At 35.6% G+C, this 14,745-nt stretch overlaps 1 protein-coding gene across 1 annotated transcript in view; it reads left to right on the top strand.

Moving 5' to 3' along the window:
- LOC306642304 (uncharacterized protein) overlaps positions 1-10,296 on the top strand; it is a 34,820-nt gene extending 24,524 nt beyond the window's left edge. The window contains exon 3 of the mRNA XM_079107961.1: positions 10,120-10,296. Within this exon, the coding sequence (XP_078964087.1) occupies positions 10,120-10,179 (60 nt within the window). The 3' untranslated portion in view covers positions 10,180-10,296. The remainder of the gene's footprint in view (positions 1-10,119) is intronic.
- The last annotated feature ends 4,449 nt before the right edge of the window (positions 10,297-14,745 follow it).

Raw genomic sequence — 14,745 nt, 5'->3', positions numbered from 1 at the left:
CTGCTCGTGATGTTGTATTTTTACTGCTCTCCAAGATGTGACCATGGGGGAGGCTGGTTCCATGGTACGCGATCCCTCTCTATTCTTGAGAATACTGACACCTCTGGCGAAGGTCACTGCCTTTCATTGGCAATGTACACATTGCCTTTAAATGTATACATTTCAAGATTTATGAGAAGCTTATATGCTCATAGCCAAGCAGATATATATGTATTACACAAAATAATCATCAACCTGGTAAAGAAAAGAAAAAAAAAAAAAAAAAGAAAAGAATCCAAGTCAGTAGTTTAAAAAAGTGTAGACCAATGAGTTGATTGACTTCAGGGGTTTTTCCCCACTTTTGAAGCAGATATGCTGACATCCTGTATACAGATCCTGAAATGATTATTCAAAGTGCAAATTAATGTCACACCCCACACATTCAGACCTCTCTGGCTTTGGTTCTTTTGTCCTCTCGCTCATGTGCTCATCAAAGTCATTTTGTAATGGGAGTAATGGAACTTTGGTACCTAGGGAAGACCAATGAACATTCTGCAGAATACTACTTTTTAGCCATAGAAAAAAAAAATTTAAAAACAGGTGGGTGGCTTTGAATGTAAGTAGGGGGAAAAACAAATTCTAAGAACTCAGAAGGTTTGGTACCCATTTGGAAAGACATGAGCTAATTTTAGATGTGAAGAGGATGTGGTGGTTAACGTGAAGCCTAAAGCCATATAAATCCAAATGCAGCACTTTCAAATGCACTGTTGGGCGTTCCCATGCTACTATCAAAATATGGTGGGGTAAAGGAAATTACTCTCCATTTTGTACCTGAAAATGTCAAATTATAAGTGGAAGATATAGTCTATTAAGCTGATAGAGAAAACGATCTCAAATTTTATTGACAAAATTACTTAATGGGTGAAATGTTAAAAACGATTACCTAAGAGAATCATGTGTGTCAAACATTGAGCAAGGCTGACTCCTAAATGTCAAACAGGTGTAATGGAAATAGAATTATTTTTTGAGTCTTAGTAGTTTCAAAAGATTCTGCCAACTCACAGCCATTGGTTTATCACAGATGAGACTCTGGAGCTGTCGACTCAAGTAATTGTTTTCTTAAAAAAAAGGTGACAACTCAAGAAAGCTCTCTGGTGTGTGCCCACCGTGTGGCAGTGATGTGTCCGCAAGCTTGGCTTTCATGTCCTTAACCCCTTTCCATCATTTCCCACCACTAACCAGCTCAAGGTCACAGCCTAATCCTGCTATGTTTTCAGTTCATCTTAAACAGATTTCAATCCGATAATAAAAATTAAGAGATGTTTTATACACTTTAAAAAGAACATGGAAAAATTACAACTTACCATAATGAGACAGACCTAGATTTTCAACTGCAAATACTCTTAGGCTCTTGTTCATCTGTAAAATATGTAAAATAGATAGCATTCAAATTGTTTTGAGAATTAATAACACTAGAGATGAAGTTTGGTGAATGTTACAAATCACAACATTGTGCAAATGTGATTCTGTGTATAAGGAGACTATTACTGTTGGTCTATGATGGTACTTTGGTTCTTATTAAAATCACAGATTAGGGCTTCATAAATTATAGGTTAAAAGTTGCAGAAAAACAAAGCAACTAGGAGCGTACCCAGTAAATACTACCCAGGTCTTCAACTGAGATTCTTCTTGGTGGAAATTTGTTCACAAAGCTGAGTGCTTCTTTGACCACAAATTTCTTTGGGCTATCTCTTTACAGTCACTTGGCTTATCAGGCTAGATGGTTAACATATTCAAAATATTAACATATTCACTATACTCACAAGAAGTGATAGCACTTTTATAGCACTATCTAGCTAATTTATTATCATGAAGTGGGAGGTGAAAACTTATTTTTTTATTCTCATGTTTTTACTTAATAGGCTCTAGAGAAAGATTCTACCAAAAATTCTTTTCCTGGAAGCATTTCAAACAATTAATAGGAAAATGAATAATTTTACATTTGTAGTGAAAGGTTGGACTTACCCTCAAAGTATCTGCCCTGAGGGGTCTGTGACTCAGTCAAAAATATATAACTTGAGTTTTACATTCTCTGTTTGATCTGTAGCATAAATAATCATTATACATTTGCATTTATAAAATATACTTTCTTCATAATTCTGTTAAGTCTTAACTTCATTAGATAAACCATTTTTACTGAACTTAACATGTGCACTTGGCTTAAATTGTTCAGTTTAATATCTCCTTCAACTTCTCTCTCCACATCTCTCACCCACTCTCTTTCATTCCTCATAGTAGAGATGTGTAACTGTCAATCTTAAAAATCACCTTCCCCACCATATTCCTCATGGAAGTGTTGATCTGGCATCTAGGATTATGGGGAAACCAGGATGACCCTTCACTAGAAGCAATGACCTCTCTCAGAGAGGACAGAGAATTACTTGAACCCTTGTCCTGCTAGAGCAATAGGAGGTAAATTGTATATTGTCTATTTCCCTATAGGAAAAGCGATTGACTGGAAAAGGAAGTATTCTTGATACATGATTCTGCTATTCCAAATTATTATTTTCCTGAGAAAGCCAGTGGACTAGTTATTTTACAGGAAAATCCTGTAACTTGAAAGCATAAGAACTAAAAAAAAAAAAAAAGAAGAAGAAGAAGAAAATTTGGAATTAAAATTTGGAATGAAAGAAATGACAAGTTAGCGGAAAAGAAAAAACAAAAGATTTTGACACCAACCAACCCCAGCCAATGGTGCTGTATAGACAATAGATTAGCTTCTGGGTTTTGAGACTGGAGTTCTTGACCATTTCATTTGGAGACCAGCAGGGTAGTTTCTTAAGTGCTTTCCTTGGGTTCTTAAAAGTCTGCAGAGGTTTCTTCTGACAGATCTACCAGAGGAGTTACTTTTATGCTGTTTTTGGTACTCTTTCAGTATACCCATTTAACTACAAAAACAAAAAAAAAACAAAACAAAAAAAACCCACTAAGCCCTTGGGGACCAGAAACATGGGGGTTTTATTCTCAAACAATTTATGTCACTGCTGTTCATGTTTAAATATTGCCATTAGTCTGTTGCTCCATGTTTTATCAAACTCTTAGTGGATAAAGATTAATTTCTTAGAGAGCATTGTACAAAACTGATTGGAAGATGAGATAGTTTATATAACCACCATTTTCCCGGCAGGATGAATTCCCAAGCAGAGGGACTCTGATTTGACAAAAGCTCATGGCAGTCAACAGCAGATTAATATTCAATCATATTCCCAACTTGAGTAGAAACTGTTAGGACTTGAATATCAAGAACACGTGCCATGCTAAGATTTGATGATTGACATTTCAACAGTTTTTGTGAGTGATTCACCTTTCATTTTAGAGAAAACACCTTCTCTGCTAAATTAGAAGTCAGGTTTTCACATGTTTTTCATTATTTTTTTTTTCATAGAACTTCCGTAAAGGCAACACCAATTAGTCATAATACCCTTTAAAGCTTTGCTTTTGGGGCTCTCTTCCTTCAATGAAATGTCCTGTTGACTAAGAGACACTCTGTGCCTTTGTTTACCCTCAGAAAAGATAGCCCTCACTTATGAAGTGCTTAGACAGTCCTTCCTGGAACATTCTTTATGAAATGCAAAGGATTCTCATTTGCATTTTCTACTGTTGGGGTGAGGCGATATGTCAGGTATTGAGTTTACAGTGGTAATGGGAACTCAGTTCTTTTCTAAACTCGAGGGAGACTCTCAATCATGAAGTGGCAGAGTGACTCCACTGGAATAAAACAGAGTTATCAGGATACTCTGTCTGGGCATTTCAATGACTCTGCTGGTGACAGCTTGTCTGCTGCCTGGCGGTGTCAAGAAAGAGCACTTTTTCTGGGGAATCACTGTGCTGGTATTGCTTTCATGTGATCTGCCAAAGTCTATATCCTGTTAAGGAGAGCCACTTCACACTTCGCTACAGACAAAGGTACCTTGGAAAAGAGCACCGGTAATTTTTTTTTTTTTTGAGAGGAACATTTTAATCATTTAAAATAGATATTTGTTTCTACCGGCCAAAGAAAACCAACACTAGCCATTAACATCTCTTAGCTTTATTGTGGCCAGATCTATTCTCACTTGAGTGCTCACAAAGCACGTATGTTTGAAATTGACAGGACTAAAATGTATCTTCAGGACCTAATAAACACGACTAGTAGTAAGTTCATGTACATCAGGTTCAATAGACTAACTTGAGAGGTCTGAGGTGCCCGGTTGGGAACTTGGGAGAAAGTCTTAGGAACACATAACCTTTTTTAAAAAAAGGCTTCTTTTGCATGGAGGAAAACTAAATTTCATTCGATTCAGAAATGGTGACCCAATTCAATCTTATCTGAGGTGCAGAACAGCTTATTTTACTTGTTTTTGACAAATAGCACATTCTGTTATCCTACAAGGTTAATGAGAGGAAGTCAAGATTATAATGAGAACTACGGATGACAAATACCACAATAAAGTCTTTTCGTTTTTGTGGTGATTTGACCTAAAGAAAAAGATTCAGAACTTTCATAAAAATCTATACTTAATGAGATAATAAGATCTATCAATGGTAATTGTGAGAAAAAGTCAGTCTCTGAAGAGTCTCTGCTTTATTTTTGTAGCAGAGACATTGGTTGAGTTAGGTAATCCATCCTGCAAATAGACATTTAAATTCTTACTCGATGTAAAAGAAATCCCAGAGGAATTAAATTCTTTGTACATACCATCATTCAAATAGAAGATAAAATAAGGAGAGGAGAAAAAAAGAGAATATGGACATGAGATATTCTGGCCTTAGAAGACCATTTATTTGGTTAAAGAGCCAGAATGCTTCTTATGATTTCTGCATGTGATTAATTTGAAAGCAGATGTTTTGCTGAGTTATGTCTGTCTAATTAACCTAAAATTCCAGTTCACAGTCAGTGACATGGAAGGAAGCAATACCTGAAGCCACCAGAAGGTGACATTATCCCCCCTGGGGGGCCACAGCAGGACTGGAAGCCACTTATCTAGTAGGACTCAAATACAAGTCTGAAACATAGTCAAAGAAGCTGTAGGGTTTCTACCTCTGACTGACCATCTGTGGGTGGACGGATATCTCAGTATTCCAAAATATTACGTAAACATTTGAAAAGAGAAGGAGGGGGGCCAGTGTCTAATTGCCCCAACCTCCATAGCGAAGCTTTAGCTTGATTCTTCTTTACTCACATCTCATTTCTTTCTTTCCTTGTTTGCATACAAGGAACAAATTCGTGACTAGGTCCTAGAAGGAGAACTGAACCTGGCTTTGTGGAATCTGAAGAGTGAGGCTGTGAGGAGCAGTAGGATTGGGAAACCCTGCTGAACATTCTTCCTTGGCATATCTCATAAAGATGCCCTCATTTTAGAAGGAAATTAGCCACAACATCCTTATACTCTTATATATAAGACAGAATTATTGTGGACTATGTTGCTCTATGATTCTAATAATGACCACCTTCTTGTCCACTAGAGTGAGAGGATGTATCCAAAGGAGTGGTAAATTGGATTACACACAATGAAATGAGTAAAAATATAAATGAATCTATCACATATCTTGCATTTATGAGCAAATGCTATTATTAATTGAAAGCTCAATCAAAGAGAGCAAGGATTAGTGAAGAAGGAAGTCAACTTGCATAATACTTACGAGAAAAAAAAGAGTTTAAATTACCAACAATCACATCAACCAAGTTAAACTCCGACATATATGGAAATAAAATATCCAAATCCGACTAAATTATCCAATTCCAATGATTAACCTGAAATTAAACCATCTCTAGGTATGTCAAATGAATCCTAAGGATGTGTATTGTCATCTTACCTTTCAAGAGGGCAAAATTTCTTTGAGTGTTTGTGTTTTTATATGCTCTTTTTATTATGATTTATTTTAGTAGAATGTTGAACTAGTATTCAAAATTATTTCAGGGACAAACCAAAGCAAATTTATCAGTGGAAGAATCTGTGCCAAATAGTCATTAAAGCAAACCAAAAATGAATAAATAAATAAAGTTCTAGTAGACAATTATTCTAGTTGATTTCCAATTTTATAACCACTGTTACTTCCATGCTTCATACTGCTGAGTCAAAAGTTATATTATTCAACCAATTTACTTTTATATCTATTGTATCTTTCATTATTTTTATAATTTTCAAATCGGAAAGATATCTACTTTAAATTGACACTTTCATTGAGATGTGGAGGGATATAGAATACTTAACATAGGCATATGTACATATGTTTGATTACTTAAATCTACTAAGTTATATGCACATATTCAAACTATTTTTTAACATAACATTGAATCACATTATTTAGGAGGAACATTACAATATTTAATACCAAGTTCATATCTTAGTGCAGTTCTTTTTGAAAAGAAGGCATGAAAAGTACATTTCAATAATTTTCAATGCAATTTCAAACCCATTAAAAAGATCAATGCAGTCATAATGCTACATGTCTGAATACTGAAACATATATGGATAGAAAAAAAAATTTTTGCTACACAGGTATAGAAGACACTGGCAAAATGAGTGAACTAAATTCTCAGCAGCATTTACCAGAGGGATTCCTTACCTTTGTCAAGAGAATTCAGATTAATACTTACACATGCATATTCACAAAAAGGACTGCATTATCTTTTTTTTAACATTAAGATTTTATCTACCTATCTACCAACCTAACTCCCTATCTACCTGATAATGTCAGATGTGAATTCACAATAAATAAAAAAAAATTTTTGAAATATGTGTAGGATTTCAAAACTAGTAGACCTTAACTTTTATTCAATGTTATTGTCAATTTTAAAATAATCTTACCTAGGACTTCTATTTTTAAAAGGAGAAAAGAATCACAGAGAAAAAAGAAACACTTCACAATGAAGTTCCAAAAAGTGAGCCCACTTCCCCTGGGACAATTTTCCTTCAGTAGATCATTACTGGAATTTTGATGAGTCAGACATTGAAGTCTTTAATGAGCATTGGTTAGTAAGATCGGAGTTATTTTTTAAAACTCTTCGCTATCCTAGGTTATATACACAGTTTCCCTGTGTAACTGTGTATTTGCAGAGCAAGTTTATTAAATAGTAAACAGGAGTCATTTTAATAATTACGTAGTTATTACTATTCCATTTATTTATTTTAAAGTTGCTCAAAAAGTAGTATTACGTAGAATACTCCCAGTAACATTGCTCTTTCTACCTTTGATAATCTGTGTTGCATCCAATTAATTAAAACGGTCTCCAGTTGACTGACATGTTTTCAGATTATGCAATGTGCTTCTAGATTACTGTTTCTTATGCGTGCACAAACTTGGCTTCTGTTCTTTTCCAGCCCTACCCTGTTTCTTCTTTGAAGTCATTGCCTTCTTAATCAAATGAAGGAAGAATACTTCTAAAAGTAGGGCATCATGGATGTGCTAGCCATTTACCCCCCACTTTTTTTGGGTGTGCTCTGAATGGCAGAAAGAGCTTCCTAATCTACAGGGAGCACCACTGGTTCATGTTCTAGGTCCTGTTCCTACATCCCACACAGCTTGTTGCCCCTATTTTATGGGAGAGCTGTTTGCTAAGTCTCCTGAAAGCTCTGAAACATTTCCCAAATGAAAACTGGGTACTAGTCCATGCCCCTGAGAACCTATCTGCTCATTCACTGCACTAACTCCTACTGTATACCTTGTAGGCAATGATTGCTGTGCAGATGGCCAGCGATGAAGAATACCTAACAGAAATAAGCAAACTACCATCCCTGTCTTCCAGAAGTTCACAGGTTGGTGAAGGCAAGACACCAAACCAGTGAACCAAGTTTAATAGCTAAAGAATTGAATTTGTCTACTAGCTGTGTGACTGTGGACAAACTACTTTACCTTCCTGCACAGAGATTCTTCATCTGTAAAATCGAGGTGACATCCGTTCTCATCCTGTGTGTTTGCTGTAAGGATTCATCTAGCTTATGCAATTAGTACAGTCCGTGGCATGGAATTGGCTCTCAGCAATGCTGTGATGCTGTGATGTCATAGGCACACACATGGGTAATTGACACGTAACTGCAAAGCCAAAGGAGGGGTATTCCCTTACATAAAGACATCGAGAGATTACCTCTGGTGGTTGCTCAGGAAGGCCTGGGGATGCAACTACTATTTAATTTGCAAAGAGTGATTAGAACTGAAAATATACTTGCACTTTGCTTCATGGGGAAAGAAACCATTAACCACCTGATTTAAACTCTCCGTTGATGAAGTTAAGTGGCCAGGATTACTCAGAATGCCATTTTATTAGCACCCCAGAAGTAGCAGAGTCCAGATTAGAGAACGATGCTAATATATCTTTTGTCATTGCCTCCTTCTCACAGGTGCCTCCTCTACCATTCAATCATATACAATACTTAGGAAGATAAATGAACTCAAGGAAAGCAGGGAACGAGACTGCAGTTTTTTAATCTGTCACAGTTCTTTCCCCTCTTCAATGTTGATTTGACAACTGCATTTATTTCTCATTCCAATTGCTACAGGTTAATAATATTGTGTTATCAGGAAACATTTATCTTGGGGAAGAAAGTTATCCTAATACAACAGATAACTTATCCAAGGACAAACAGAAAGGGGCCTACGTCTAGAGGGTAATGCTAATGTCTGGCATGCTATAAAAATAAATGAAATCTGATTAACACTATTGCGGGGAAGAATAAGTCACCATTTCTATGAAATATTATTTTCCTGATTGGAACCATTTCCATCTTTTGTCAGCTTAAAACATTGTATTAAAGATGAGATGACTTTAAAACTGTGACAGATATCTCCAGCCCTATGATTATAAATGGTGTTATAGGCTTGTAATCCTGAGGGTTTAGTCTAAAGTATTTTCTCCATAAATTGAAAGAGAAACACACTAAGAATTCAGAAGATTTTAATTAAAGTTGTTCAAAAAAATTTAATGGGCATTTTAAAAGCCAGCTCACTAAGTATTTTTGATAATGAATTTAATTTATAGAAGAAATTTTCTTAGCAAATTTGGCAATTCCAAAAGAAACCATATAGGCATGATATATATTTTCATGAACACATTGTTATTAATTTTCCTGCTTTTTCTAGTCCACAAAGGTCAGCTCATTTTTAGTTCCATTCAAATATGTATTATTAAATCATCACTTAAAAAATGGTAACAACTGCTTTTTAAAGGAAGAAAACAAGCCACAAAGGGTTAGCCAACATTGTTTATTGTCCTAACCATGCACTAATTTCATTTAAAAAATTCATTAGTGAATTAAGTGAAAAGAGTTTGAGTCTCAAGAAGGAATGTCAGGGCAGAATTTATTTTGATTTGGACAGTTGAAACACATGCACTATAAAATCACTTATTCTTGTTTTTCTATAAAGTTGCCTGCAGCATTGGACAGCATCTCTCAAAATGTCACTCAATTCAGCAGCACGAAAGCAGAGCAATGCAGAAGAGAGCATGAGGTTGGATTGACAAAAAAAATAAAATTAAAAATTAAAAATCAGACAGGTTGTTTATAGTCGTGATGCAGGCGTGGAATCAGTAATAAATCAACCTACTAATAATTATAATGGCTTGTGTTTTTGCAGATCCTTTCTTTATGAAGCCCAATATGTTTTTAAAATATGATTCTGTTCATTCGAAACACATCCCTGTGATTAAAAAGGGTGCAGGTTTAATTAACTCTCTTTTATGGATGAGGAAACTCACAATGCCCTCTGTTGACAGGCTAGGATTGCAATATGCTGGATTCAATATCCTTTTCTACTATTTAATAAGGTCTAGGTAAGGCAACAGTAGATTCCAACTGGTGACCAAGACGTGTCTCAAAGGGGGACAGCAAAGGGAGGGCAAAGAATGTCATTACAGAAGCTGCATTGTGGTAGCAGCCTACCCGCAGCTGGGCTTCTGAGGCAATCTTCCAACATGTAAGAAAATGTTGACACTTTTGCATTGGAAAAGCCTGAAGAATGTGTTTAAGAAAAAAAAAAAAAAAATGACCAAAAAGTGGCAACTGGATCATTTGAGATGTTCTCAAGGTTTCATGTCCTTAAACCAACAACGAAGAGTTATACTGTTAAAAATCTCAAGTTGTAATTTTCGCCTTCCAGAAGGAGATGTATGCAGGGTGGAAACTGGACATTCTGGTCACTAAGGCTTCAAGTGTCTCTTAAGTTTCTTAACAAAGTGGAAGAGGATAAAATAGACTCAGAAGGTGGAAAGAAGAAGGCATGGCTGCCTATTGGTGCCCTTTGCTCATTCTGAAGGAATTTGTACTCTTTATCCCCAATAAATGCTTTCCTTTGTGCCAGACTTTCAACAAGAAACCACTGCTTTGGGAAAACACTCAAGTCTTTCTGTCTTTATTTAGTTTGTTTCAGTTGTGTTTCCTCTTTTTTCCTGTGCTGATGAAACAGGATGGTTTCTGAAACTTCTATTGATAATATACAATTTATATTCCTGTGTGTCTGTGAAGTGGGAGGAAGGACACAAAGCAGAGGTAAATTGACTATTCTTTTGATATGGAAAGTGAAGAAGGACAACTTTCAAACTGGACCAGGTAGCTCCCTCCTCCCCTAACCCCAGCACCAATCTCCAGGTTCAGAATTGATTCTTCAGATCAACTTGTGTATTTATTTTTATTGAATAGCTCTTACATGTGAGGCAGCCTTCTAGGGGCTGAGATACAGCTACCAACAGAGCAGATGTGGCCTTTGCTTTATGGTTTAGGAGTCTGGGTATGATGTAGCATTTTGCCAATAGAATGAGTCCTAAACCCGAAAGGTTATCAGCTCTCGTTCTGAATATCTGGAATGACCTATAAATTTCACAATGTTAATAAATTGGTTTTTATAACAAGGTAGTAGACCAGGTCTTCAATTCCAAGCCACGTTAGGAAACGTGAAAAGATGCCTTCCTTCTCATATTCTATTGTGAAGACATTCAATATGGTGCTAGTCAGAGAAAATATACCAGTGAAGAAATGGACACTCATATTTTTAAGGGACATTCTTTTAGTTCTGTAGAAAATATAAAATTATTCCACCAAATTTTGGGGGAACAGGCCTGTACATTTCTGTGTCATCTGAATATGGTGACACTTTTGGAGAAAGATACTGAGGTTGCAAGAAAAAGAACCCCTAGTGACACTTGTACCGCAGTCCCCACCACTTCCTTCACTGCCTAGTATGGCTCTTGTAAAAGTCCTTTCAGGTCATCATAATAAATCTCCTATTTTTAGGTAGCAGTTGGTTTAGAAACATTCTTTTTTTTTTTTTTTTTTTTTTCTGCAATAACTCAAGAGAGAAAAAAGAAACAGAAGTTGGGAGTCAGGGTGGGATATCAGTGGAGGACTAATCAGGAAACAGAATCTACTTGAGAATTTGAAATGGATATTAGGCTGAGGAATTTTTCACAGGGTGATACGAAAGTTCAAAAGCAAACTTGAATAGTGAGACGACCCAGAGTTTATCAAAGCGGGTAGTGACCATCACCTCCAGGCTGCAAGGACAGAAGGAGGATGTGGTGTTCATGAAGCCAGAGGCCCAGGGCTGCCCTAGGGGGCTGCCAGGGTGGCAAACCTGTTAGGCAAGAGGTGGAGTCACAGAACAGGGTCCCCTTTTCGTTGTCATGGAAAGCAGAGGGGAAGAGGTGTACAGATCAGTTTCTTTTCGCCTTCTTTATCCCGGGTTCCCCACTAGAGTTCCCAGGTGAAGGGAGTGGGTAGGTGGGAATTCCACCTGTGACATGCAGCAGAACATGTCATGGGTCTAAGGGCAGACAAGCTCCGAACTGGCACCCAAAGGGTTAGCAAAACAGACTCCTCAGCGTTAGAGATATCTGCACAGACAGCTTTAGAAATTTCAGGAGAGTCTGGGGTGAGTGGACATCGGGAATATGGGTCATCTCTGTAGCTTCCACTCATTTTAGTTCTATAGAAAATACAAAATTATTCCACCTCAACCACTCGTAAAAATAAAACTAATTACAAATATTATTTTAAAATTTGACAAAAAAATTAACTGGCAGGTTCAGAGAATAAACTGAGGATAAGATGAAGATGTAAAAATAACAGCAGCTCTGTACACCAAAAATAAGTAAGAAACCATGTTTTTTAAAAAAATTACAGTTAAAAGATAAAAGACTTTTCACATTACCGTCACAAAACTTTTTTTTTTTCCACTTTTTAAATACCCAGGGGATATAAACAATGAGAAAAACACTACAAAGTATTTATGAGGCAGCGTGAAAACGGATTTTAATGAGTGCAGATAAACATGTAGTGTCTGAATGGTAACACTCAAAATGATAAATATGCTTTTCTTCACAAATGATTGTGAATCAATACAAATCTGAAGTAAAATGCCAATACTGGCATTATTTCTTTTCTTTGAATTTTTTGTTTTGTTTGTAGAACTTATAAAATTTACTTATGAATCATGTGGAAGAAAAAATAAAAGAGAACAGGTCGGTCATGTTTATAAATATCAGAGTGATAAAGTATAATAATATAAAATGTTAACAAATATCCCAAAGCTGCGGTCACTACCATAGTAAGATTTTCTTGCAAGAGTAAAGTGCTACATCAATGGAATCAAATGAAAAAACACAGGCACACACCTCTATACACACAGGCAAGCAAAACATTTAATAATTTAAAATCTCATGACATATTACTAAGAAGGTGCACGATCATTCCATAAATGGCATTGAGCATGATAGAATTTTGAATATATCATACTTACCTTGAATGAGAAAATCCAGGATGTCAAATTGTATTATACATGTTTATATATTTTTTTTCATGTTTATGTATTTTTAAAAACAATTATGTATGTGAAAAATTGAAAAAAAAATTCAAATTATCTCATTAGCCTTTAACACTGTCAGCTCCTTTCCACATTTATTTAGTCTAATCACATGTACAACCATATGGCTTAAACAGATTATGGGACAGTTCTTAACACAGTCAGACACTCAGGTCAGAGCCAGGGTTTGGATCCCAGAATCCACTCCAGCATCTGTGCTCCCAAACACTGTAACAGAGTCCTGACTCAATTGGTGAGGTGGCATGCATGTCGATTGAGGAATTTCAGCTCCTACGAGTTCTATAAATTACATTTTTTCATCCTTGCCTGTGATCACTCAATTGGCTATGTAAAGTACTGTGATAGGTGCTCCCATTATTTTTCTGATTCAGGGAAAGTCTTTTCAAGCAGTAGGTTTTCACAGAGGTCAGTAATTTCCCCCCAATCCAGGTGTGCTTCTACAGACTTCCACTTGTCCTTGAGCTCTTGCTGGCTATCACCCTTGCTTCCAGAAAGTTGAGTTATTTGTGTGCTTTAGACTGTGAAATCAGAGACAGTCCGTTTCTATGGGAACCAGCTTTATTTAATCCAAGAGGGCAGTGAAGAGTAATTTGTGAATGTTACAGAGTGAGGAAAAAGTTAGCCACACATCATATCCTCAGTTTGAAACGCCATTTCTTTCACTTCCTTTTTCCCCTTCAGAAACTCCTTTTAATCCTGTGTAGCTCGGGGAATGGCAACATCTTTACCTGACAGACTTAATAAACTCTCTCCTTATCCATCCTCACAATATCTAAAACCATAGAACGGTTTCTCCTCACAGAAAGCAGGTAGGTACATGCTTCCTTGACCCTCCGAGTAGAAATTTCAATGGAATATATAGAATGAATTACTTTAATAGTAGGCCCCTGATGCTCTGGGAACAAGTGGAAAGAAATAAGAATTGGTAATTATGAAAGTTAATATTATTCTTCTTATCTTTATTTCTGGATGCCTGTGTTTACCCAGTTACCAGATTTCAGTTGTAATTTAAGAATTAGGGAGAAAATGATATTTCTTATGCTAACTTTATATGCTCCTGTTCACTGTTGGGCCTTCAAAATAATATAAAGAGCAATATTTTCTCTCTAGCCTACATTTTTTTCAAACTAACTTGATGTGTCTTTTTAATTTTGAAATTAAAAAAGTGGTTTTTGAAATTTGAATTGTTTATTACAAAAGGTTTAAACTTTTATAATAAATAATATAGGCTCCTATAGAAACTGATATTTGACTAAATATTTCATGATCGCTCCAAAACAATACTTTATGTGTATTCAGTTATTAAAAAGATTTATTTTTTGAAGAATAACTTATTAAGTATCTGCTCTATCAAAGAAAGAAAAACAAGGAGGTATCATAATCTAAACATTTTCTGAAATTAAGGGGATTTGTGAGATGTGTAATGCTTTCCAATTGTTTGTTTCAGGAATCAAAAGCATCATCAAAAATGTAGAAGAAATTTTTTTAAGACAAATTCTTTTCCAAGTATCCTTTCTATAAATTTTATTCAATTTAGTTTAATGACATTTAAAAGAAGTGTAAATTTATCATGGCATGAAATCAGAGTACAAATTATCTTATCAGGAGATGAAATTCAGTCTTAGTTTAGAGTAATAGAATAATAGAAAAGAGCAGAAATATGTCTGAGGACTCATAAATGGAATTAGATGTGAAAATTTCAATATTAAGGGCTATATAAAGATAAAGAGAGTTATGCAGAAACCCTCCAAATGAACATGTTTATTAAACACACATATATAATTATGTTTCAAGATTTTCTAATAGCTCTGAGAATTAATGATTGTCCACAATGTATAAAACTTCCCAAATTTTAAATTGCTCTGTGATATGTTTTATAGTTGTTGAAAAGGATGAGTCAATTATTCTACT

The sequence above is a fragment of the Sciurus vulgaris genome (genome assembly GCF_902686455.1).
Source record: "Sciurus vulgaris genome assembly, chromosome: 12".
NCBI classification, from domain to species: domain Eukaryota; kingdom Metazoa; phylum Chordata; class Mammalia; order Rodentia; family Sciuridae; genus Sciurus; species Sciurus vulgaris.
This window is presented reverse-complemented; position numbering and strand designations above follow the sequence as displayed.